The sequence below is a fragment of the Erythrolamprus reginae genome, chromosome 1, assembly GCF_031021105.1.
Source record: "Erythrolamprus reginae isolate rEryReg1 chromosome 1, rEryReg1.hap1, whole genome shotgun sequence".
Classification (NCBI taxonomy): domain Eukaryota; kingdom Metazoa; phylum Chordata; class Lepidosauria; order Squamata; family Dipsadidae; genus Erythrolamprus; species Erythrolamprus reginae.
Window position 1 is genome coordinate 421,839,738 of NC_091950.1, and position 23,137 is coordinate 421,862,874.

The window sequence follows — 23,137 nt, forward strand, 5'->3', positions numbered from 1 at the left end:
AACCAAGCCCTCCGTGGCCAATGGGGTGCCATCAGGATGATCTCCGCCTGTTCCACTATGATCTTCTCTATCACCTTGGGGATAAGTGGTGTCGGCGGAAAAGCGTAAAGCAGTTCTTTGGGCCACGGGGAGTGTAAAGCATTGGTCCCCTCGGCTCCTGACGTGGGAAACCTGGAATAAAACCGGGGAAGCTGAGTATTGTACGTAGTCGCAAACAGGTCCACCGTCGGGGTGCCAAACCTTTTGGTCACCTGCTGGAACAACAACGGGGTTAGACTCCACTCCCCTGGGTCCACTGTTTGCCGACTTAGCCAATCCGCCTGGGTATTGGCTTCCCCCGCAATGTGCTCCGCCTGGAGAGATGCCAGGTGGACCTCTGCCCAGTCGAAGAGGAGCTGAGTTTCCTCCATCAGTCTGAGAGATCTGGTCCCCCCTTGGTGGTTGAGATGTGCCCTGGTCGCAACATTGTCCGTACGAACCAGCACATGCTTTCCCTGAAGGAACGGAGCGAAGGTTAGCAGAGCGAGACGGACCGCTTTTAGCTCCAGGAAGTTGATATTCGTTGGGGTCAAGTCCTGGGGAAGCCACAACCCCTGAGTTACGTGACGGTCCACATGTGCCCCCCAACCAAGGAGGCTTGCATCCGTGGTCACAATGACCTGATGTAAGTGGCCAAAGGGAGACCCGCGATGTATTGCCCGGGACTGCCACCATTTCAAAGAGGCTTGTAGGCGACTTCCCACCGTGACCAGTCTGTGTGTATGACTGACCCGTCGTTTCTGGTATGGAAGTAAGGTCCATTGCAGCGTGCGAAAATGATACCGTGCCCAGGGAACAATGTCCACGCATGACACTAGTGTCCCGAGCACCTTGGATAAGAGGGCCAGCGTTACCATCCGCTGGTGCTGCAACTTGCTGACTAAGGCCTGAATGTTGCGTTGTCGTTCCAATGACAGGTAAACTTCCATGGTGGAGGTATCTATCACCGCGCCGAGATGAGTAATAGTGGAAGTGGGGAAAAACTGACTCTTTCCCTCGTTTATTGTAAAGCCATGTTCTTGCAACAGTGTTAACGTGGCTCGTAAGTCTCTTTGCGCAGTTGCCAGGTCCCTGGCCAGTAAGAGGATATCGTCCAGGTAAGCGATTATTCTTATCGATCGGGACCGTAAGAAGGCGATCAGCGAGTCCAGTATCTTCGTGAAAGTACGCGGGGCGGAGGATAGGCCAAATGGCATTGCCCGGTACTGGTAGTGCTTCCCCTGGACATAAAACCGGAGATATCTCCGGTGCCCCGGATGGATGGGGATATGCAAATACGCCTCCTTCAGGTCGATGGATGACATGAGATCTCGGTTCCTGATTGATGCGAGTATGGTGCGAAGGGAGGCCATTTTGAACCTGCGGTATAGCACGTACCTGTTTAAGCGCTTCAGGTTCAAAATTAGCCTGCAACCTCCCGATGACTTGGGTACTATGAAGACCCTGGAGTAGAACCCCATGCCCTCCATGTGGGCTGGCACCTTCTCGATGGCGTGGATCTCCAGGAGATGGGCGATCTCCTGCTCCAGCAATGCCCGCTTGGCAGCATCTGCGGGTATTGGACAGGGCACAAATTGGGTAGGTGGAAGGCGTAAGAATTCGAGGCGGAGCCCTCGGGTCACTGTGTCCAAAATCCAAGCGTCGGAGGTTGTGGCCGTCCAGGCGGTACAAAACCTTTGGAGTCTTCCCCCCAAAGGGACCTGCCCTGTGGAGTCACTTGGCTCCACGGAAACCTCGCTGGTTGGAACCACGAAAGGGCCGTTTTGACGGTTGATATCCTCTGCCCCGGCCCTGAAAGTAGGTCCTATCGTTGCGGTACGAATAGGACTGACCATATTGGCCCTGCGAATAAGGCCTGGAGGTCTGGGTAACTCCGGAAGCTGGGTCCCATCGAAATGGCTGCCGGCGTCGGTATGGGGTGCTATTGCGATCTTGGCGCCTAGAGGATCTGGTGAGGACCTTCCTCTTGTCCTTGTCCTCCACCAGAACAGCCTCCAGCACCTCCCCGAACAACTTCGTGCCTTCGAAAGGGGCAGATGACAAGCGCCACTTCGACTTGGCATCCGCCTGCCAGTGTCGAAGCCAAAGTAGGCGTCGAGAAGAAATTGTAGAGGCCATGCCCCTTGCGGCAAATTTCGCTGCGTGCAAGGTAGCGTCCGCCGAAAATTCGGCCGCAGCCAGGAGCTTGTTGAGATCCTGTTTGAGACGAGGATCTTCAGGTCCCATCCGGGCCTGAACCTCCTGGAGCCACATGATGGATGCCCTATTAAAGATGGATGCCGTTGACGCAGCTCGTAGGGCCCAAGCTGCCATCTGGTGGGCCTTCTTCAGGAGGGTTTCGGCCCGTCGCTCATCCGGCTTAAGACTATCCGCCGTTTCGGAAGGAAAGGCGGCGTTGGACACCAGTGTGGCTACCGGCTTGTCCACAGGCGGAAACTGTAACAGATTCTCCATCTCGCTATCAAATGTGTAGAAACGACGCTCTACATTTGAAGGGCCTTGAGCCGCTGCTGGGTGTTGCCAGGTGCGCTTGATGTTCTCTAAAAAGATCTCCTTTGCAGGAACAGTATCGGACTCCCTGGGCTGCTCCTTACACAGGGAAGCAGAAGTTCTAAGTCCATCGCCTGCATCCGGAGGTGCCGCCGCACCGGGCACATCCAAGGTTTGTTTCACCTTGTGTAAGAGTAGCCTAAATAATGTTGGCTTAAATAGGCCCGCGGGGGCGGGCTGTTCTGGAAAGGCATACTCATCATCAGACAGTTCATTCCCATGCTCACTGTCTTCTTCCAGCAGCCCCGTGTCTCCTGCCAGTGAATCCAGCCCAGGTGGGGGCGGTGGCGCTGACCAAAGGTCCCTGGGATGGTATGACTGCGGTAATGGAGGTGTCACACTTTGAGCCCCAACCGCCATTCCCTGCGCATAAACGTTGGCAATCATGTCCTGCAGGGATGGTGGGAAGGCCTGCCAGACATCAGTTTTGGATCTAAGCCCTGCAGCTGTTGGCGTGAATGTTGCCGTTGGAGCACAAGCCTGTGTCCCTGAAGAAGCTCCATAGGCATGATGGCTGACTGAAGCAGGCCTATCCGGCCTAGCAAGAGGTGAAGGTGGAGGAGGGCCAGACAAGGCCTGACGGTCAGGAGACCAATCCCTTTCACTTGCAGTGCCCATGGCCCCTAAGGGCAATCCAGGGGACGCTGTTCTTGATGAGGGAAGAGGCTGGAATGGGGGAATGGCCAGAATCCCTGAAGTAGGAGAAGCTAAGGCTGCCTCCAACCTTTGTTCCAAGGCCTTAATCTTTCTCTCAGCCTCCTTAATTGAAGCTGAGGACTGAGAAGACTTGGATTTGGCTTTACCAGACACCTTTTCTTTAATTTTCGCAGGCACAGCAGTGGATTGAGGCTGGTCCTCTCCACGAGCACTGGATTGATCAGCCATCCTTTATTTAATACTGTAACGGGGCAGCGTACTTACAGTCTATTCTTATACACACAGCACCAGATTGAGAAGCGAAGCCACTCACAAGTGAAATAGGGAGCTGTAGCCCAGCTCGGCAGCTCGACGTGGGCTATGACGTCATGTCACGTGACCTGCCCACCGCCAATCAGAGGAGTCACTAGGCAGAAGCCCAACAGCTCCTGGCACGCCGCCAAATCTGCCGGTAGCAATGCCGGCTTTTCGCGCTTTTTTCTGAATCCAAAATGGCGGGCGCGACTTTCCTCGCGGCTCTCTGGCCGTCCGATGAGCCGGTAAGCTTGAAACGGGAGGAATCCCCCCCCTGCGGTGCCGTTGCGCTTGGCTGGCTCTTAAACCGGCTTGTCTGGGTGCCTGTGCCCGGCACGCTGAGGAGCAGCTGAGAGGCGCTCCGATCGAGCTGCTGTCTGCTTGGTTTCCTCAGCATTAATTTTCCATGCCATTGATTTAGCGCCATGCCGCCCTCGTTAATGGGGGGGGGCGGACCCCCCCCACCCGAGGTGTGGGGCTAGGTTTGACCTCTGGGGACAGGGACCTGCAGCCCATCCTCTCCTCTTCAGGGCAGTACTCGCGGGGAGAAGAGGCCCCATAAGGAGACCGAAGGGGGTGCTGCCCGCGGAGGGCAGAAAACCCCAAACCTTCTGTCACCTGTACAAAGATAAAATAACAACATTAATAAAGAAATTAACAGTTAGCAAACATTTTATTAACATTAAATTGATTACACTCCCTCAGGAGTAAAAAACTCATAGTCCCTTCCTTGACTGAGTTTTTTAAAACTGAGGTACAGGGGCAGCAAGGGGGCGGTACCTAATTAATATGATAATTATATTAATTTATAACTCAGTCCCTACCAATAAGACTCGAGCTAAACCCATGATGGACTCTCCTTCCAGAGACATGGGAGAAGATTGTGGACATTTGCGGAAACGGAGGGCAGTTCAAATTGAATCCCTAATTCCTGGGAAATTCAGGTTTTCTGGAAACGGAGCCTCTTACCAAAGTTGCCGGGCATCTGAGCCGGTCCAGACTCTGCAAATATGAAAGGAAAGCAGTTAATTTTTTTGCTGAGGGTGTGAAATGTGACAGAAATATGATACAGTACCCATCCCGCATAACTTTGGAAGCCCTTGTAGAGTTTAAGTCAGCACATTCAAGGTCAAATCCAGGCAAAATTGGACGGTTTATGAGACCCTCGGCGCAAATCTGAATGTCAGGGTTAAAAAAAAAAAGATAATGGCTTTAAAATTAAACTCTAGAGATCATCAGTGGGATTATTGCCAGGACAGTCGGGTCGAGGCAGAAAGAATGGCATAGTTGAATGTGTCCTTGTGTAGTAAGAGCTTTATAATATTCATCAGGAGTGGGGAGCAAAGGCCCCTTCATAACCTATGAGCTTCAACTCCCAGAATTCCTGGGCCAGTATGGGGAACGATGGCCCTTTTATGACTCTTGGACTTCAAATCCCAAAATTGTACATAGTAAACCTTTTATTAGCTATGCTCGATGGTTTGCATTTGATTTGCGGACCTGGATTCTGGGGGCAATATGGTTCTGGCTCTGTTAAAAAGTGCTATTGTTAGCAAGTTGTAAGCTACCCTGAGTCTAAGGAGAAGGGCGGCAAAAAAAAATATCGAATAAAATAAAATAAATAAAAATAAATTCCTGAGGGGCTTGGTGCTAGAACATAACAAAAGGTGGCGGTTCAAAACATTTAAGAGAAGTTGTATGACGCGGTAACCACAGAATTAAATAGATTTTTACCTTGAATTGCCCTTGCTTCTGCAGGCTTCTGCTGGTCTCTGCCTCTCACTGCAAAGACAGAAAGAGGCTGGCTTTAGTGATGGAGGAAAACTTTGGGACTGCCCTTGCAGGGGCCTGGGAACACCGTCTCCCCTAGAGTAGCAAAAGACATGCAATATCACACACACACACACCACCATGTAGAGGATGAAAGAAATGCAGTCCATGCATAGATAAAATCCACAGGTCAAATCAACAGAGGAAAACATTAAACTGACAAAACATTGTTAAGTGGAAAAGATAAAAGATACTGACAAAAAGAGGGCTTCAGGGCTAGGTCGGCAAAGAACACATCCGTAGAAATAAGATTGCACTATTCAGACTTGGTGGATTCGAGAGGGGTGGGCTTCCACTCCCAGAATCCCCCAGCCAGGATGCTTTAAGAGGGATGGACTTCCACTCCCAGAATCCCCCAGCCCTCAATGCTTTAAGAGGGATGGATTTCCACTCCCAGAATCCTCCAGCCCTCAATGCTTTAAGAGGGATGGACTTCCACTCCCAGAATCCCCCAGCCCTCAATGCTTTAAGGCAGGTAGACTGAGATATATGTTGTATTTATTTATTATTTATTTATTGGATTTGTATGCCGCCCCTCTCCGCAGACTCGGGGCGGCTAATAACAGTAATAAAACAGTATATGACAATAATCCAATACTAAAAACAGTTAAAAACCCATTATATAAAAACCAATCATACATACAGACATACCATGCATAAAATTGTAAAGGACTAGGGGGAAAGTGTATCTCAATTCCCCCATGCCTGGCAACAGAGGTATGATTGAACTGGTATGATTGTTTTTAAATATTGAATTTTTAGATTGTAATTTTAAATTTAATGAGATTTACTGTATTGTTATATGCCGCCCCGAGTCCTCGGAGAGGGGCAGCATACAAATCTAATAAATAAGTAAGTAAGTAAGTAAGTAAGTAAGTAAGTAAGTAAGTAAGTAAATAAATAAATAGAGAGGGGGAGGGGAGGGAGGGAGGAAGAGAGAAAGAAAAAAGAGACATGCTAATCGCAATTCCCTTCCCATATATCACTTCCCTATCCTATAAACACCACACTGAAGTCTTTAAATAAATTTGTGCTGAATTTTCCTCTTTCTGCTTCCTCCTCCTTATTTATTATTTTATTTATTAATCAAATTTGTATGCCGCCCCTCTCCGCAGACTCGGTATTCCCTCTAACGCGGTCTTCTCTCCAGATCCTTAAATTCAGTTTCAAAATGTGAGCCGGCAGGATGTTGTTGTGAGTCCTGACGGATTGGGCAGCATATATAAGTCAAATTAATAAATTAATTAATTAATATTGGAAGGGGGGAGAGAGAGAGAAGACGCCCCCAAAGAAATAAATAACAAAGGAAGATGACGGGCATCTGTTGTTGACCATCTGTGTCAACCTGTATTCAGTTCTGGAGACCTCACCTACAAAAAGATATTGACAAAATTGAACGGGTGCAAAGACAGGCTACAAAAATGGTGGAAGGTCTTAAGCATAAAACGTATCAGGAAAGACTTCATGAACTCCATCTGTAGAGTCTGGAGGACAGAAGGAAAAGGGGGGACATGATAGAAACATTTAAATGTGTTAAAGGGTTAAATAAGTTACAGGAGGGAACTGTTTTTAATAAGAAAGTGAACACAAGAACAAGGGGATACAATCTGAAGTTAGTTGGGGGAAAGATCAAAAGCAACATGAGAAAATATTATTTTACTGAAAGAGTAGTAGATCCTTGGAACAAACTTCCAGCAGATGTGGTTGGTAAATCCACAGTAACTGAATTTAAACACGCCTGGGATAAACATATATCCATCCTAAGATAAAAATACAAGAAATAGTATAAGGGCAGACTAGATGGACCAGGAGGTCTTTTTCTGCCGTCAGTCTTCTATGTTTCTATCTCAAGATAGCAACTGCCCTGTGACCTGTGGGCGGCTGTACTAACCCCTCTCCTTACTTTGGACATCACCAGGTGTTCAAGCTTTCCAAAAACCTGGAGAAAAGGCACCTGTAAGGTCCAGTAATAGGAGCGCCGGACTTAGGTTCTGTGAGCAACGGAAACTCAACACAGATGCTCGTAAGCGGCCTTTGAATCTCCCTTTCCAACTGTCACCATTCCGGCTGACCAACTGAATTATGTCCATTCCAGGAGGTCAATAAGAAGTGCAGAGTCTTTCACCTCCTTCCTAACAGCTGCTTTCCTTTGAGGTTGAGACTTTCTGACCAGAACTTCAAGGACAGATTTATACACAAACACACACACACAAACACACACAGTATTCTTCAGAGTGTAAGACACACCATTCCCCCCTCCTAAAAGTGGATGGAAATGTCGGTGCGTCTTATATACCAAATGAAGCCATTTTTGGCCTCCTGAAGCCCTGCCCAAGCATCCAATTTTTTCCAAAAAACGGTCCATTTTTTTCAAAAATGGGACATACAAAGATTTGGGAGGCCCGCAGAGTGCTCCTGAGGGCTGAGGGAAGGGGAAAACAACCCTGTTTTTGTGAAAAAAATTGGCAAAAAACGGGCCGCTTTTTGTAAAATTTGAGGTTTGGGAACTAGTGGACCAGAGGAATATATTATATTATATTTATATTTTATGTTTGGCATGTATGTGTTGTTTGGTTTTTAAATATGATAGGGTTTTATATGCTTCTTTTTTAATATTAGATTTGTTTCGCTATAATATTGTTTTTTATTATTGTTGTGAGCCACCCCGAGTCTTCGGAGAGGGGCGGCATACAAATATAATAAATTGAATTGAATTGAATATTCATTATATTTGTATGCCGCCCCTCTCCGAAAGACTCGGGGTGGCTCACAACAATAATAAAAAACAATATTATAGCGAAACAAATCTAATATTTAAAAAGAAGCATATAAAACCCTATCATATTTAAAAACCAAACAACACATACATACCAAACATAAAATATAAAGAGCCTTGGGGAAAGGTGTCTCAACTCCCCCATGCCTGGCGGTATAGATGGGTCTTGAGTAGTTTACGAAAGACAAGGAGGACCAGGGCCGCCACAGAGAAGGCTCTTCCCCTGGGTCCTGCCAAACAACATTGCTTAGTCGACGGGATCCGGAGAAGGCCAACTCTGTGGGACCTTATCTGTTGCTGGGATTTGTGCAGTAGCAGGCGGTTCCGGAGGTACTCTGGTCCAATGCCATGTAGGGCTTTAAAGGTCATAACCAACACTTTGAATTGTGACCGGAAACTGATCGGCAGCCAATGCAGACTGCAGAGTGTTGTAGAAACATGGGCGAATCTGGGAAGCCCCACGATGGTTTTCGCAGCCGCGTTCTGCACGATCTGAAGTTTCCGAACACCTTTCAAAGGTAGCCCCATGTAGAGAGCGTTGCAGTAATCCAACCTTGAGGTGATGAGGGCATGAGCGACTGTGAGCAATGACTCCCTGTCCAAATAGGAATGATATCAATTTAATTTACTTGGACTTCAGTAAGGCATTTGATCAAGTAGACCATAACCTACTACTAGATAAAGCTGAAAAATGTAGGATGGACAACAACACCCCCAGATGGATTCAAAACTGGTTAACCAACCACACTCAATGTGTAGTGCTCAATGGAACTGCATCTATATGGAGAGATGCATGCAGTGGAGAACCCCAAGGCTCTGTTTTAGGCCCAGGTCTCTTCAACATTTTCACCAATGACTTCGATGAAGGCTCTGCAGCCTGGGGAGAGCAAAAAACGGGTGTACCATCGCATGCCAGGAGCACGGAGGGCTCACGACCCCCCATTTTGGCAAGCAAACTAAAAAAGGGTTTACTGCGCTAAATAATAAATTAATTAACATTCTAAATTCAATTCAATTCAATTTATTAGATTTGTATGCTGCCCCTCTCTGAAGACTCGGGGCGGCTCACAACAGTAATAAAAACAGTACTGTATAACAATAGAACAAATCTAATAATAAAATTATATAAAAAACCCCAACAATTTAAAAACCATACACCACATACATACCAAACATAAAATATAAGAAAGCCTGGGGGAGATGTCTTAATTCCCCCATGCCTGGCGATATAGGTGGGTCTTGAGTAATGTGCGAAATACAAGGAGGGTGGGGGCCGTTTTAATTTCTGGGGGGAGTTGATTCCAGAGGGCCGGGGCCGCCACAGAGAAGGTTCTTCCCCTGGGGCCCGCCAAATGACATTGTTTGGTCGACGGGACCCGGAGAAGGCCAACTCTGTGGGACCTTATCGGCCGCTGGGATTCGTGCGGTAGCAGGCGGTTCCGGAGGTATTCTGGTCCAATGCCATGTAGGGCTTTAAAGGTCATTACCAACACTTTGAATTGTGACCAGAAACCGATCGGCAGACAGAACTAACGTTCTTGGATTATCCTAGCTGTTTCCTATCCAAGCATTAAGGAGGGTGGGTCCTACCTAATTTTGCAAGGTCGCCTCAAACATAAGCAGTCTTTGACTTACAACAGTTCGTTTAGTGACTGTTCAAATTTACAACGGCAACGGTGGGGAAAAAGAGACTTATGGCCATTTTTCCCCACTTATGACCATAGCAACATCCTCATGGTCATGTGAGATCAAAATTTGGACCCTTGACAACTGGCACGTACTTATGATGGTTGCAACGTCTCTGAGTCACGCGGTATCTCTTTTGCGACCTTTTGATAAGCGAAGTCAATGGAGAAGCCAGATTCACTTAACAACGGTCGTGTGATTAGCAACGGCTGTGATTCACTTAACACCTAGGGCAAGAAAAGTGGTAAAATTTATTTATTTATTGGATTTGTATGCCGCCCCTCTCCGCAGACTCGGGGCGGCTAACAACAGCAATAAAACAGCATATAATAATAATCCAATACTAAAACAGTTAAAAAACCATTATTATAAAACCAAACATACATACAGACAGACATACCATGCATAAAATTGTAAAGGGCCCAGGGGGAAAGAGTATCTCAATTCCCCCATGCCTGGCGGCAGAGGTGGGTTTTAAGCAGCTTACGAAAGGCAAGGAGGGTGGGGGCAATTCTAATCTCTGGGGGGAGTTGGTTCCAGAGGGCCGGGGCCGCCACAGAGAAGGCTCTTCCCCTGGGTCCCGCCAAGCGACATTGTTTAGTTGACGGGACCCGGAGAAGACTCACTCTGTGGGACCTAACTGGTCGCTGGGATTCGTGCAGCAGAAGGCGGTCCCTGAGATAATGGGACAAGACACACATAGCAACGTAAAATGTGGTCTCAATTGAGGCCTTAGGCCGAGGACTAGCCTGTACTAGCCTCCAGAGGGGTATTTTTCAACATTTTTCAGATGGGTGGACTTCAACTCCCAGAATTCCCACCATGGCTGACTAGGGAATTCTGGGAGCTGAAGTCCACCCATCTTAAAAGTGATTGAGATTGAGTTGTTCTGGACTCACTGTTGTGAGCCGCCCCGAGTCTTCGGAGAGGGGCGGCATACAAATCTAATGAATAATAATAATAATAATAATAATAATAATAATAATAATAATAATAGAGTTTATTTCTCAAAAATAGATTTTTGCACCCAGGAATTTTACCAGTTAGATTTGAAGCAATGTCTCTTTCCGAAGGCAAATGTTATAAATATAAATCCTATTTATATATACATAAGTCCTCTCTGGAAATTTTGCAGATTGACCTGACAGATTTTTTTCAAGCGAGAGACCAGCGGGAGCAATTTCATTATCTTGTTATTCTGGAGTGCAGGAAGTTCCCAATTTCCAGGCCAGGTGTGTTTTCACAAGGTGTATCAAACCAGCAGCAGCAGGCAAAGATTGCATACTTCTGTACCACAAGGGTAAGCTTTTTTTAAAAAAACTCTTGTTTGCCTTGCTGCTCTAAAGGAAATTGCAGAATGCGTTATAGACAGTCCCTAACTTGCAACCATCTGTTGAATGACCGTTCGAAATTACAGCCGCACCTTTGTCGCCAGGCATGGGGGAGTTAGGATATTCCTTCCCCTAGGCCATTACAAGTTATGTATGGTATGTTTGTGTGTATGTTTGGTTTTTATAATAAGGGTTTTTAGTTGTTTTATTAAATTGGATTGTTACATGTTGTTTTTTATCATTGTTGTTAGCCGCCCCGAGTCTGCGGAGAGGGGGGGCATACATACAAACAAACAAACAAACAAATAAATAAAAGGGACTTATGCTCCTTTTTCACGACCGTTGTAGTATGCCCGTTATTTGGACATTTGGCAACTGTCTCGTATTTATGACGGTTGCAGTGTCCCGGGGTCACTGACACCTCCCCCTTTGGCGACCTTCTGACAAGCAAAGTCAATGGGGAAACCAGATTCACTTAACAACTGGATGACTGCCTTAACAGCCATGATTCACTTAACAACCGGATGACTGCCTTAACAGCCATGATTCACTTAACAACCGGATGACTGCCTTAACAGCCATGATTCACTTAACAACCGTGGCAAGAAAGGTCGTGAAAGGGGGAACAAATATTTCACTTAGCAACAGAAATTTGGTGCTTAAATTGAGGTCAAGGCTGACCCTTATTTATGACGGTCGGTGTGTCCTGGGGTCACATGATGCCCTATTGGGAACTTAGAGAAGAACAGCATAACAGAGTCAGAAGGGGCCTTAGAGGTCTTCTAGTCCAACCAGCTGCTTAGGCAGGAAACCCTGCACCACTTCAAACTTCTGACAAGCAAAGTCAATGGAGAAGCTAGATTCACTTAACAACCATGTCCTTGATTTACGACCACAAGTGAGCCCAACCTTTTGGTTAAGCGAGCGATTTGTTCAATGTGTTTTGTCTCTGTATTACGACCTTCCTTGCCACATTTGGCGAGGAAATTGCTGCAAGTTGTTAAGTTTTCAACATGACTGTTAAGTGAATCTGACTTCTCCCCCAAGACTTTGCTTGTCAGGAGGTCGCAAAAAAAGGGGATCACATGCAATGGTTGTAAATATGAACCTCCTTCCTTCCTTCCCCTCCCTTTTTTCTTTCCTTTGTTTGTTCTTTCCTTTCTTCCTCCCCCCTCCCTCCATCTCCCTTCCTTTTCTCCTTCCTTTCTTCCTTTTCTTCTTTCCTTCCTCTTCCTTCCTCCCGCTCCCTTTTCTCCTTCCTTCCTTCTCCTCTTCCTCCCTCCTGCTCCCTTTTCTCCTTCCTCCTCTTCCTCCCTCCCTCCTTCCTTCATCTCTTATTTTTCTCATTCCTTCTTCCTTTTCTTCTTCTTCTTTCCCTCCCCTTCCTTCCCCCTCCCTTTTCTCCTTCCTTCTCCTCTTCCTCCCTCCCTCATCTCCCTTCTTTTTCTCCTTCCTTTCTTCCTTTTCTTCTTCTTTCCTTCCCCTTCCTTCCTCCCCCTCCATTTTCTCCTTCCTTCTCCTATTCCTCCCTCCCTCCTTCCCTCATCTACCTTCTTTTTCTCCTTCCTTTCTTCCTTTTCTTCTTCTTTCCCTCCCCTTCCTTCCCCCTCCCTTTTCTCCTTCCTTCTCCTATTCCTCCCTCCCTCCTTCCCTCATCTCCCTTCTTTTTCTCCTTCCTTTTCTCCTTCTCTCCTTCCCCTTCTCTCCTCCCCCTCCCTTTTCTCCTTCCTTCCTTCTCCTCTTCCTCCCTCCCTCCTTCAGCTCCCTTTTCTCCTTCCTTTCTTCTTCTTTCCTTCCCCTTCCTTCTTCCCGTTCCCTTTTCTTCTTCCTTCTCCCTCCCTCCTTCCTCCCTTCATCTCCCTTCTTTTTCTCCTTCCGTTCTTCCTTCTTTCCTTCCCCCTTCCTTCCTTCCCAATCGTACCTGGACTTCTATACCACTGTACAACCCTTTACAGAGATTTACAGAATCAGCCTCTTGCCCTCAACAATCCAAGTCCTCATTTTACCCACCTCGGAAGAAAAGCTGAGTCGACAGGTCAGGATCGAACTGCTGGCAGTCGGCAGGGTTAGCCTGCAGTCCTGCCTTCTAACACCCGTGTGCCACCACCATCACCACCACCACGGCTCATGATCACATGATCCCTGGCCCGTGCAACCGTCATAAACACATGCCAGTTAGAAAACATGATGTACATGTGATGCTGTAACAGTGACAATCAATTGGGGTTTTTTTTTAAGTGCTGTTGTAACGTCGGATTATCACTAAAGAAACAGTTGTAAGTCGAAGATTACGTGTATTGTCTTCAGGCACTTTATTACATCTCATTGCTAATTACAAATGTCAAGTCGCCTCGGTGAAGGAAGTCTCTAGCTGTTGCTTTGATCATGTTATTTCATAGTGAATTTTTAACTCACATATTCATTAGGCCTTTTTTGCTTCTGTGTAAACTTCTTATCTGTCATGGAAGTGAGTGAGTCATTAACCGTGCCAGGTACAAGTGGCAGGATAGTCCGACCTCTGCAGATACGTGGGGCCTAAAGTGTTACCTACTTGGGCCAGAGAGCACCAAGAGCCCCTTAGCCCTCCCCGCTTCCTCTTCTATTCTGCAAATTAATTAATTAATTAATTAATTAATTAATTCATTCATTAATTCATTCGACTTCTATGTCATCCAATCCCAATCGGTTTCCGGTCACAATTCAAAGTGTTGGTAATGACCTTTAAAGCCCTACATGGCACTGGGCCAGAATACATCCTGAACCTCCTTCTACCGCACGAATCCCAGCGGCCGATAAGGTCCCACAGAGTTGGCCTTCTCCGGGTCCCGTCGACCAAACAATGTCGTTTGGCGGGCCCCAGGGGAAGAGCCTTCTCTGTGGCGGCCCCGGCCCTCTGGAATCAACTCCCCCCAGAGATTAGAACGGCCCCACCCTCCTTGTCTTTTGCAAATTACTCAAGACCCACCTTTATCGCCAGGCATGAGGGAACTGAGACATCCTCCCCCAGGCTTTTATATTTTATGTTTGGTATGTATGTGTTGTATGGTTTTTAAATTGTTGGGGTTTTAGATATGTTTTATTTTAATATTAGATTTGTCTCACTGTTATATTGTTTTTGTATTACACTGTTGTGAGCAGCATACAAATCTAATAAATAATAATAATAATAATAATACATCCTTCTAGTACTGATCGTGTTACCTAGATGGGTCATGAAACGTCTGCAAGAAAACAACCAAGCTCAGAAAGTACCAAAGACCTCTCAGTCCTCCTCCCACTACTATTAGTAGTAGTAGTAGTACTCCCCCATCTCTTTCTCCTCTTTCCTTCTCCTTCTCCTCCATTCTGCAAATCACACTTCCGTCTGATGACAATACCTAGCTGGGTAATGAAATGTCTGCAAGAAAACAACCACATAGCATCAAGGACCACTAAGTCCTACTACTACTACTACTATTAGTACTCCCCCCACTCTTCCTCCTCATCCATTATCCTCCATTCTGCAAAGAAAACCACACAGCATCAAGGACCACTCAGTCCGCCTCCTACTACTAATAGTAGTAGTAGTCAGTGAAGGGCTATCAAAAATTTTAGTAGCGCACTGTGGGCGTGATTTATTTATTTATTTATTGGTTGATTGATTGATTGATTGGATTTGTATGCTGCCCCTCTCCGTAGACTCGGGCCGGCTACCAACAGTAACAAAAAACAGCATGTAAATCCAATACTAAAACAACTAAAAAACCCTTATTGTAAAACTAAACATACATACAAACAAACATACCATGCATAAATTGTAAAGGTCTAAGGGGAAAGAATATCTCAGTTCCCCCATGCCTGATGGCAGAGGTGGGTTTTAAGGAGCTTACGAAAGGCGAGGGGGGGCAATTCTAATCTCCGGGGGGAGTTTGTTCCAGAGGGCCGGGGCCGCCACAGAGAAGGCTCTTCCCCTGGGGCCTGCATTTTCTTTCAATAACTTTCAAATTAGATGCTCTGCTCTGGGGTGGAGGACCATTTTTGCTACCCCGCTGCATTCCCCGCCAGTCCGGGCAGCAGCCCACTCCTGGTAGTAGTACTCCCCTTCTCCTCCTCTTCCCTTCTCCTTCCCCTCCATTCTGCAAATCAAATCACACTCCCTTCTAGTACCGACGACATTACCTAGTTGAGTCAAGGTCAAGGAGGAGTACGAAGGAGCCCCACAGTCCAGGAACCACACACAGGCCTGGCTGTGAGACCCATCAAGGTTTCCACTTCTGAACTCACACAGCCGCCTTCCTTCCCTGTTGTAAAACTGGTTTGAATACAGCGCAGGTGGCTTGCAAGCTCTCTCTGGCTGCGGCTGAGTCAACAGGAAGAAAATACCAACATTATGCAGCCGCTGAGCTGATAATTCCTCAGAGGTGCGTTTCACACTTACACCCACACAAGCCTCGACCTTGCAAGACGCAAAGGAGTTCGACAATCACACCCAGAGCACACTCCATGTGAGCATTCCGCAGGGGCCTTTATAATTGGGGTTGGGGGAGGGAGGAGAGAGGAAGGGGCTTCAATACATGTTTTCCCAAGGAGAAATATGAGCAATTGATGGTCTCACTGAAGTGGAATGTAAGTAATCCTCGACCTACGATGACAGAGCCCAAAATTTCTGTTGCTAAGCGAGATAGTTGTTAAGTGAGTTCTGTCCCATTTTACAACCTTTCCTGTCACTGTTGTTAAGCGAAGCACTGCAGTTGTTAAGTAGCAGGGTTAGTGAGTGAATCCGGCTTCCCTATTCATTTTGCTTGTTGTAAAGTGGCAAAAAGGGAATAGAAACATAGAAACATAGAAGATTGATGGCAGAAAAAGACCTCCTGGTCCCTCTAGTCTGCCCTTATACTATTTTCTATATTTTATCATAGGATGGATCTATGTTTATCCCAGGCATGTTTAAATTCAGTTACTGTGGATTTATCTACCACATCTGCTGGAGGTTTGTTCCAAGCATCTACTACTCCTTCAGTAAAATAATATTTTCTCACGTTGCTTCTGATCTTTCCCCCAATTAACCTCAGATTGTGTCCCCTTGTTCTTGTGTTCACTTTCCTATTAAAACACTTCCCTCCTGGACCTTATTTAACCCTTTAACATATTTAAATGTTTCGATGATGTCCCCCCTTTCCCTTCTGTCCTCCAGACTCTACAGATTGAGTTCATGAAGTCTTTCCTGATACGTTTTATGCTTAAGACCTTCCACCATTTTTGTAGCCTGTCTTTGGATCCATTCAATTTGATCCATCTCTTTTTGTAGCTGAGGTCTCCAAAACCGGACACAGTATTATTCCAAATGGGGTCTCACCAGCGCTCTATACAGTGGAATCACAATCTCCCTCTTCCTGCTTGTTATACCTCTAGCTATGCAGCCAATCATTCTACTTGCTTTCCCTACCGCCTGACCGCACTGTTCACCCATTTTGAGATAGTCAGAAATCATGACCCTTAAATCCTTCTCTTCTGAAGTTTTTGCACGTGACCTTGGGACCCTGCAACCATCATAAATACAAGTCAGTTGCCGAGCATATGAGCCGGGGTGGCACAGCAGGTAGAGTGCTGTACTGCAGGCCACTGAAGCTGACTTGTAGATCTGAAGGTCAGCGGTTCAAATCTCATCACCGGCTCAAGGTTGACTCAGCCTTCCATCCTTCCGAGGTGGGTAAAATGAGGACCCGGATTGTGGGGACAATAGACTGGCTCTGTTAAAAAAGTGCTATTGCTAACATGTTGTAAGCCGCCCTGAGTCTAAGAAGAAGGGCGGCATAAAAATTGAATAAATAAATAAATATGAATTTTTGGAATCACATGACCACGGGGGTGGTGCAAAGACTCTATGGGTGAAAAGCGGTCATAAGTCACTTTTTTCCATGGCCGTTGTAGGCACAGAACTGCAACACTACAAGACTAAGCCTGTGACTTACAGATTTATCTGTAGTCCTCGATTTATAACTCCAGGGTGTCCTCAACTTACAACAATTCATTGTGACCTTCAAAGTTACAACAGCACTGAACGAAAGACTTCTGACTGTTTTCCAACTTAGGATCATTGCAGCATCTCCTTGGTCCCATGATCAAAATTCTGACGCTTGGCAACTGGCATGTACTTATGACAGTTGCATTGTCCCAGGGTCATTTGATCTCTTTGTGGGACCTTCTGATCTCGGAAACCAGATTTGCCCAGTCCTATTGAAGCTGGGCGGCATATAAATCCCACAAATCCCACGAGTCTTCGGAGAGGGGCGGCATACAAATCCAAATAATAATAATAATAATAAAATAAATGTATATGAATTCAATCAATAACCATGTCAACTGCAGCCATTCATTTAACAACGGTGACAAAAAACATCGTAAAATCGGTCAAATTCATTTAACAAACGTTTTCACTTAGCAACAGAAACATTGGGCTCCATTGCGGACATAGGTTGAGGACTAGCTGTATCCCACGTGCTTCATTCCCACCACAAAAGTAAGTTTTCAAAATTGGGCACGTTGTGTCAGACGATCGTGGCAAATTTTGGGGGCTAAATTTATAGTTGTAAATCGAGGCCAGTCTGCATTGGCTTTCTTTCTTTTTCTTTCTTTCTTTCTTTCCTTCCTTCCTTCCTTCAACTTATATGCTGCTCTTCTCCAAAGATTCAGGGCAGCTTACAACGTATAAAAGCAATGCAAAAACAATCGTAAATTCCAATTATAAAACTAATCTAAAAAAACCATATAACCACACTAATTCACATCACAGTCATGCTGATGGACAGAGCAGAGGCCTGCAGGCCAAGGTGAGTTTTTAAAGCCTTCCAAAAGGCCAGGAGAGTGGTTGCAGTGCAAATCTCTGTGGGGGAGTTGTTTCCAGAGGGTCAGAGTTGCCACAGACAAGGCCCTTCCCCTAGGGCCCATCAGACGGCATTGCTTGGCTGACAGGACCTGGAGAAGGCCGACTCTGTGGGCTCTGATCAGTCGCTGGGATACATGAGGCTGGAGACGATTAAATCTCGGTTTAATCCCGGTCATTGAAAAGCTAACCCGGATGCAAAATTCTCTAACAGCGCATCTTGAAAGAAAACCATGCTTTGTCTGGGGGAAAGCGACTGCACATTTTGCTCATCCAAACTCTCTTCTGACACATTGGCAGTTTGGGGATTGTGCTTTCACACATAAGGGAAGGGCTGTGGTTGTGCATCACCCTTAAGGGCACTTAACGGGAAGATTTCACACAGGGTGGGGTGGGGGAGAATCTGAAGAAATGGAAACCTCTTGCAGCTGGCATCTGCAGAATTTGGCAAGGTTTTGGCTTATTATCCTGGCCAACGGGTGGGGACAGGCAGAAAGATGGAGATATTTTTTTCCTGCCCCACCCAGAAATAACTGTTTTTCAACACATGATTTTGACAGAAAGGGAAGAATTCCAGGATAAGATGCTTTCAAAACTGATCAGCAGAGAAGCAAATAAGTCTTCCAAGGCTTGAAATAAAACAGGAGATCCATAAAAATCTAAAATAGCTGTCCCCAAACTACGGCCCGTGGGCCACATGCGGCCCACTGAAGACATTTATCCGGCCCACCAGTGAGTGACAAGAGCACAGGGAAAAGAGAGAGAGAAAGAAAGAAAAGGGAAAGAGAGGGAGGGAAGGAGAAGTGGAGAGGAATGAAGGAGGGAAGGAAGGAGAAATGGAGGGAACAAGGAAGAAAGGAGGGAAGGAAGAATGAAATGAATGGAGGGACAGAGGAAGGAAGGACTGTCTTGGGGTGGTGGTGTAATTTTGTTACATTTTTCTCTCAACATACATTCAAACAACACAGTGTACCATCTAATTTTCCATGAATAAAATGCAATATTTTGTTAGTAACTAATATCAATCATCAAAAAAGTTGCAAAAGTTTTGTTTTCTAATTTTGTCATCTAGTTACCTTCATTTTCTTTTAAATTTCTTCCTTAATGTCCCTTCAAAAAGTGCAACACCAATTATATTTCTAACTTATTAACCATTATGCCAAAGTGCTTCCTTCTTTCTTTATACATTTTTCATAAGCCAAGAAAACCTTGTATAGCCAATCAGATGTCAACAAAAGAAAATTAAAAACAAAACATAAACATATGAATTTCAGACCTTCTCCCCCCACTAAATAGTATGTTCCCATTTTGTTTTTTACTTTAAAACAAGGTATGTGCAGTGTGCATAGGAATTTGTTCATAGTTTTTTTTATTGTCCAGCCCTCCAACAGTCCGAGGGACAGTGAACTGGCCCCCTGTGTAAAAGGTTTGGGGACCCCTGATCTAAAACATGCCAGGGAACTAGAGTTTTTCTCAACCTTGGCAACATCATCATCATCATCACAACAACAACAACAGAGTTCGAAGGGACCTTGGAGGTCTTCTAGTCCAACCCCCTGCAGGAAACCCTACACCATTCCAGACAAAGGATTATCCAACATCTTCTTAAAAACTTCCAGTGTCGGGGCATTCACAACTTCTGTTGGCAAGCTGTTCCACTGGTTAATTGTTCTAACTGTCAGGAAATTTCTCCTTAATTCTAAGTTGCTTCTCTCCTTGCTTAGTTTCCACCCATTGCTTCTTGTCCTACCCTCAGGTGCGAATACAGTACTGTAGTTCGATTCCTTCTTCTTTGTGGCAACCCCTGAGATATTGGAATTCCAAGTCTGCAGATAGGGGCGGCATACAAATCTAATAAATAATACTAATAGTAATACTACTACTACTACTACTACTACTACTACTACTACTACTACTAATACTAATAATAATAATAACAACAATAATAATAATTAGTTAGTAATTTAATTAATAAGTTAGTTGGGGAAAGATCAAAAGCAACATGAGAAAATATTATTTTACTGAAAGAGTAGTAGATCCTTGGAACAAACTTCCAGCAGACGTGGTAGATAAATCCACAGTAACTGAATTGAAACATGCCTGGGATAAACATTATATCAATATTTTGATTTCCACTCCCAGAATTCTCCAGCCAGCATACTGAATTGAAGCCCACCCCTCTTAATGCATGGCAGCTGGGGGATTCTGGAAGTGGAAGTCGACCCATCTAAAAAGATGCTGAGTCTGAGAAATTCGAGATTTTAAAGAAGGGCAGCAAGCAGCCAGGGTTGTGATGGATCTTTGAACCTGGGTCTCAAGTAGCTTTTGAGAGGTCTATTGTAATGTCAAACAGTGGCTAAGTGATCAGTTATAAATCAGACTACAGTGATCCCCCGCTCGTTGCGAGGGTTCCGTTTCAGGACCCCCCGAAACGAGCGGGTTTTCGCGAAGTAGCGCTGCGGAAGTAAAAACACCATCTGCGCATGTGCAGATGGTGTTTTAAACTTCCGCAGCGCTAGCGAGGAGCCGAAGATTGGGGGGCGGCGCGGCTCTTTTAAAACATCGCCGCCGACATGGGGGGCTCGCTAGCACCCCCCCGAACCCCCAACCCGGGTTTGGGGGGGTGCTAGCAAGCCCCCCATGTCGGCGGCGATGTTTTAAAAGAGCCGCGCCGCCCCCCAATCTTCGGCTCCTCAGCGGCGAGCAAGCGAAGCCAAGCCGGCAGCAATGTCGCCGCCGCTGCAGCCAACGCGCGCTACGATCTTCCGGGCCAGCCAGGCTCAGTCACGGAAGGCAGCCGCTTGGCCCGGGATGCTGGGCCGAGAGGAGCCGGGCTTGATCCGCTGAGCCTGGCTGGCCCGGAAGATCGTAGCGCGCGTTGGCTGCAGTGGCGGCGACATTGCTGCCGGCTTGGCTTCGCTCGCCGCTGCAGCCAACGCGCGCTACGATCTTCCGGGCCAGCCAGGCTCAGTCACGGAAGGCAGCTGCTTGGCCCGGGATGCTGGGCCGAAAGGAGCCGGGCTTGAAGATCGCAGCGCGCGTTGGCTGCGGTGGCGAGGGCTTGCGATGGAGGGTGGAGGAAGCGGCCATGGGAGGGCGAGCTGCCTCAGGGAGGAGGATCGGGCGGGACCAGGTGGGGGCTGGAATTTCTCCGCTGGGAAGAAGCGGCCAGGGCGAAGGGCGGGCGAGCGGGTGCTGGGGAGGGCTTCTCGCCCTCCCGCCAGCAAGAGGGGGAGCGAACGGCGTGGGCAGGCGAAGGGCGGGCGAGCGGCAGGGAGGAGTTTGCGTGGGCGGTGGGGAAACTCCTCGCTGATGCCAGCAAGAGGGGGAAGACCCAGGGAAGCCGCCCAGCAGCTAATCTCCCGGTTGCCATCTACGCATGCGTGCCCATAGAAAAAAAGGGCACGCATGCGTAGATGGTATTTTGACTTCCGGGTTGAAAAATCGCAAATTACCCTGTTCGCAATGGTCGGGGACGCAATAACCGGGGGATCACTGTATCTATATTCCCTCTTGAATCTCTGTTGGGCTTGCAAAAACCATCAATCAATCAATGGAATGACTTGCCTCCAAAAGTTGTGAGCGCTTCAACACTGGAGGATTTTTAAAAGAAGAGATTGGACAGCCATTTGTCTGAACTAGTATTAGGTATCCTGCTTGAGCAGGAGATTGGACTAGAAGACCTCCAAGGTCCCTTCCAGCTCTGTTACAGGTATACCTCACCTTATGACCACAATGGAGCCCACATTTAGGTTGCTAAGGGAGATTTGTTGAGTTTTGCCATAGTTGTTAATTGAATCACTGCAGCTGTTAAGTTAGGAACATGACGGGTCCAAAGAAGGGCTACAAGAATGGTGGAAGGTCTTAAGCATAAATGTATCAGGAAAGACTTAATGAACTCAATCTGTATAGTCTGGAGGACAGAAGGAAAAGGGGGGAACATGATCAAAACATTTAAATATGTCAAAGGGTTAAATAAGGTCCAGGAGGGAAGTGTTTTTAATAGGAAAGTGAACACAAGAACAAGGGGGCATAATCTGAGGTTAGTTGGGGGAAAGATCAGAAGCAACGTGAGAAAATATTATTTTACTGAAAGAGTAGTAGATCCTTGGAACAAACTTCCAGCAGACGTGGTAGATAAATCCACAGTAACTGAATTTAAACATGCCTGGGATAAACATAGATCCATCGTAAGATAAAATACAGAAAATAGTACAAGGGCAGACTAGATGGACCATGAGGTCTTTTTCTGCCGTCAGACTTCTATGTTTCTATGGTTGTTAAGTGAATCCAGCTTGCCCATCAACTTTGCTTGTCAGAAGGTTGCAAAAGGGGTCACTTGACCTTGGGACACTGCGACCGTCATAAACATGAGTCAGTTGCCAAGCATCTGAATTTTGAAGCCCATGGTGTTGAGGATGCTACACTGGTCGTGTGAAAAACGGTCATAAGTCACTTTTTCAGTGCCATTATAACTTTGGTCACTAAACGAACTGTGGTAAATTGAGGACTACCTATGTTCTGTTATTCTGCTATTCCTTGAAATATTTATTGGGCGGCATAGTTTTTCTTTCCCTGTGAGGCTCGTATTTCTTTCCATAGCCATCTGCCTTTGCTTTTAAGACTGGGCCTCTCTCTCTTGGGTCGAACCTAGCGGCTTTTAAAATAGGATGCGTTGCTCATCAGCTTTTTAGAAAGCTCCAAAGATACATTTCCCTTAATCCCTTAAGTGATTTGAAATTGGAATTTAAGCAACTGGGTTGGCTCTGTTAACTTCTGTACTGTTTGGGTTTTAACTATGGACTTTATACTGTAAATGTTTCATTCTTTGCATTCCTTGGAAGGGAGGCAGTACATTGTTTGCCCATCCACTTTCCTTCAAGTTCAGAGCTATTTAACCTATTCACACAAGGACAGGTTTACGCTCAAGAGGAAGTTAGGAGGAAACTGCTTTCCTCATTTGTATCTATTAAAAAAATAACCGAATTAGAAGGGACCTTGGAGGTCTTCTAGTCCAACCCCCTGCTCATGCAGTAACCCTTACATCACTTCAGACAAAGGGTTATCCAACATCTTAAATTTTTCTCATGTTGCTTTTGATCTTTCCCCCAA

At 46.3% G+C, this 23,137-nt stretch overlaps 1 protein-coding gene across 2 annotated transcripts in view; it reads right to left on the reverse strand.

Moving 5' to 3' along the window:
* The window catches only part of AKAP10 (A-kinase anchoring protein 10), a 67,566-nt gene that overhangs the window by 35,748 nt on the left and 8,681 nt on the right, over window positions 1-23,137 (reverse strand). For both annotated transcript variants that reach the window (XM_070735400.1, XM_070735401.1), the window contains exons 2-3: window positions 5,275-5,322; window positions 4,510-4,542 (exon numbers count right to left, since the gene is read on the reverse strand). In XM_070735400.1, coding sequence (XP_070591501.1) covers window positions 4,510-4,542; window positions 5,275-5,322 — 81 coding nt within the window. The remainder of the gene's footprint in view (window positions 1-4,509; window positions 4,543-5,274; window positions 5,323-23,137) is intronic.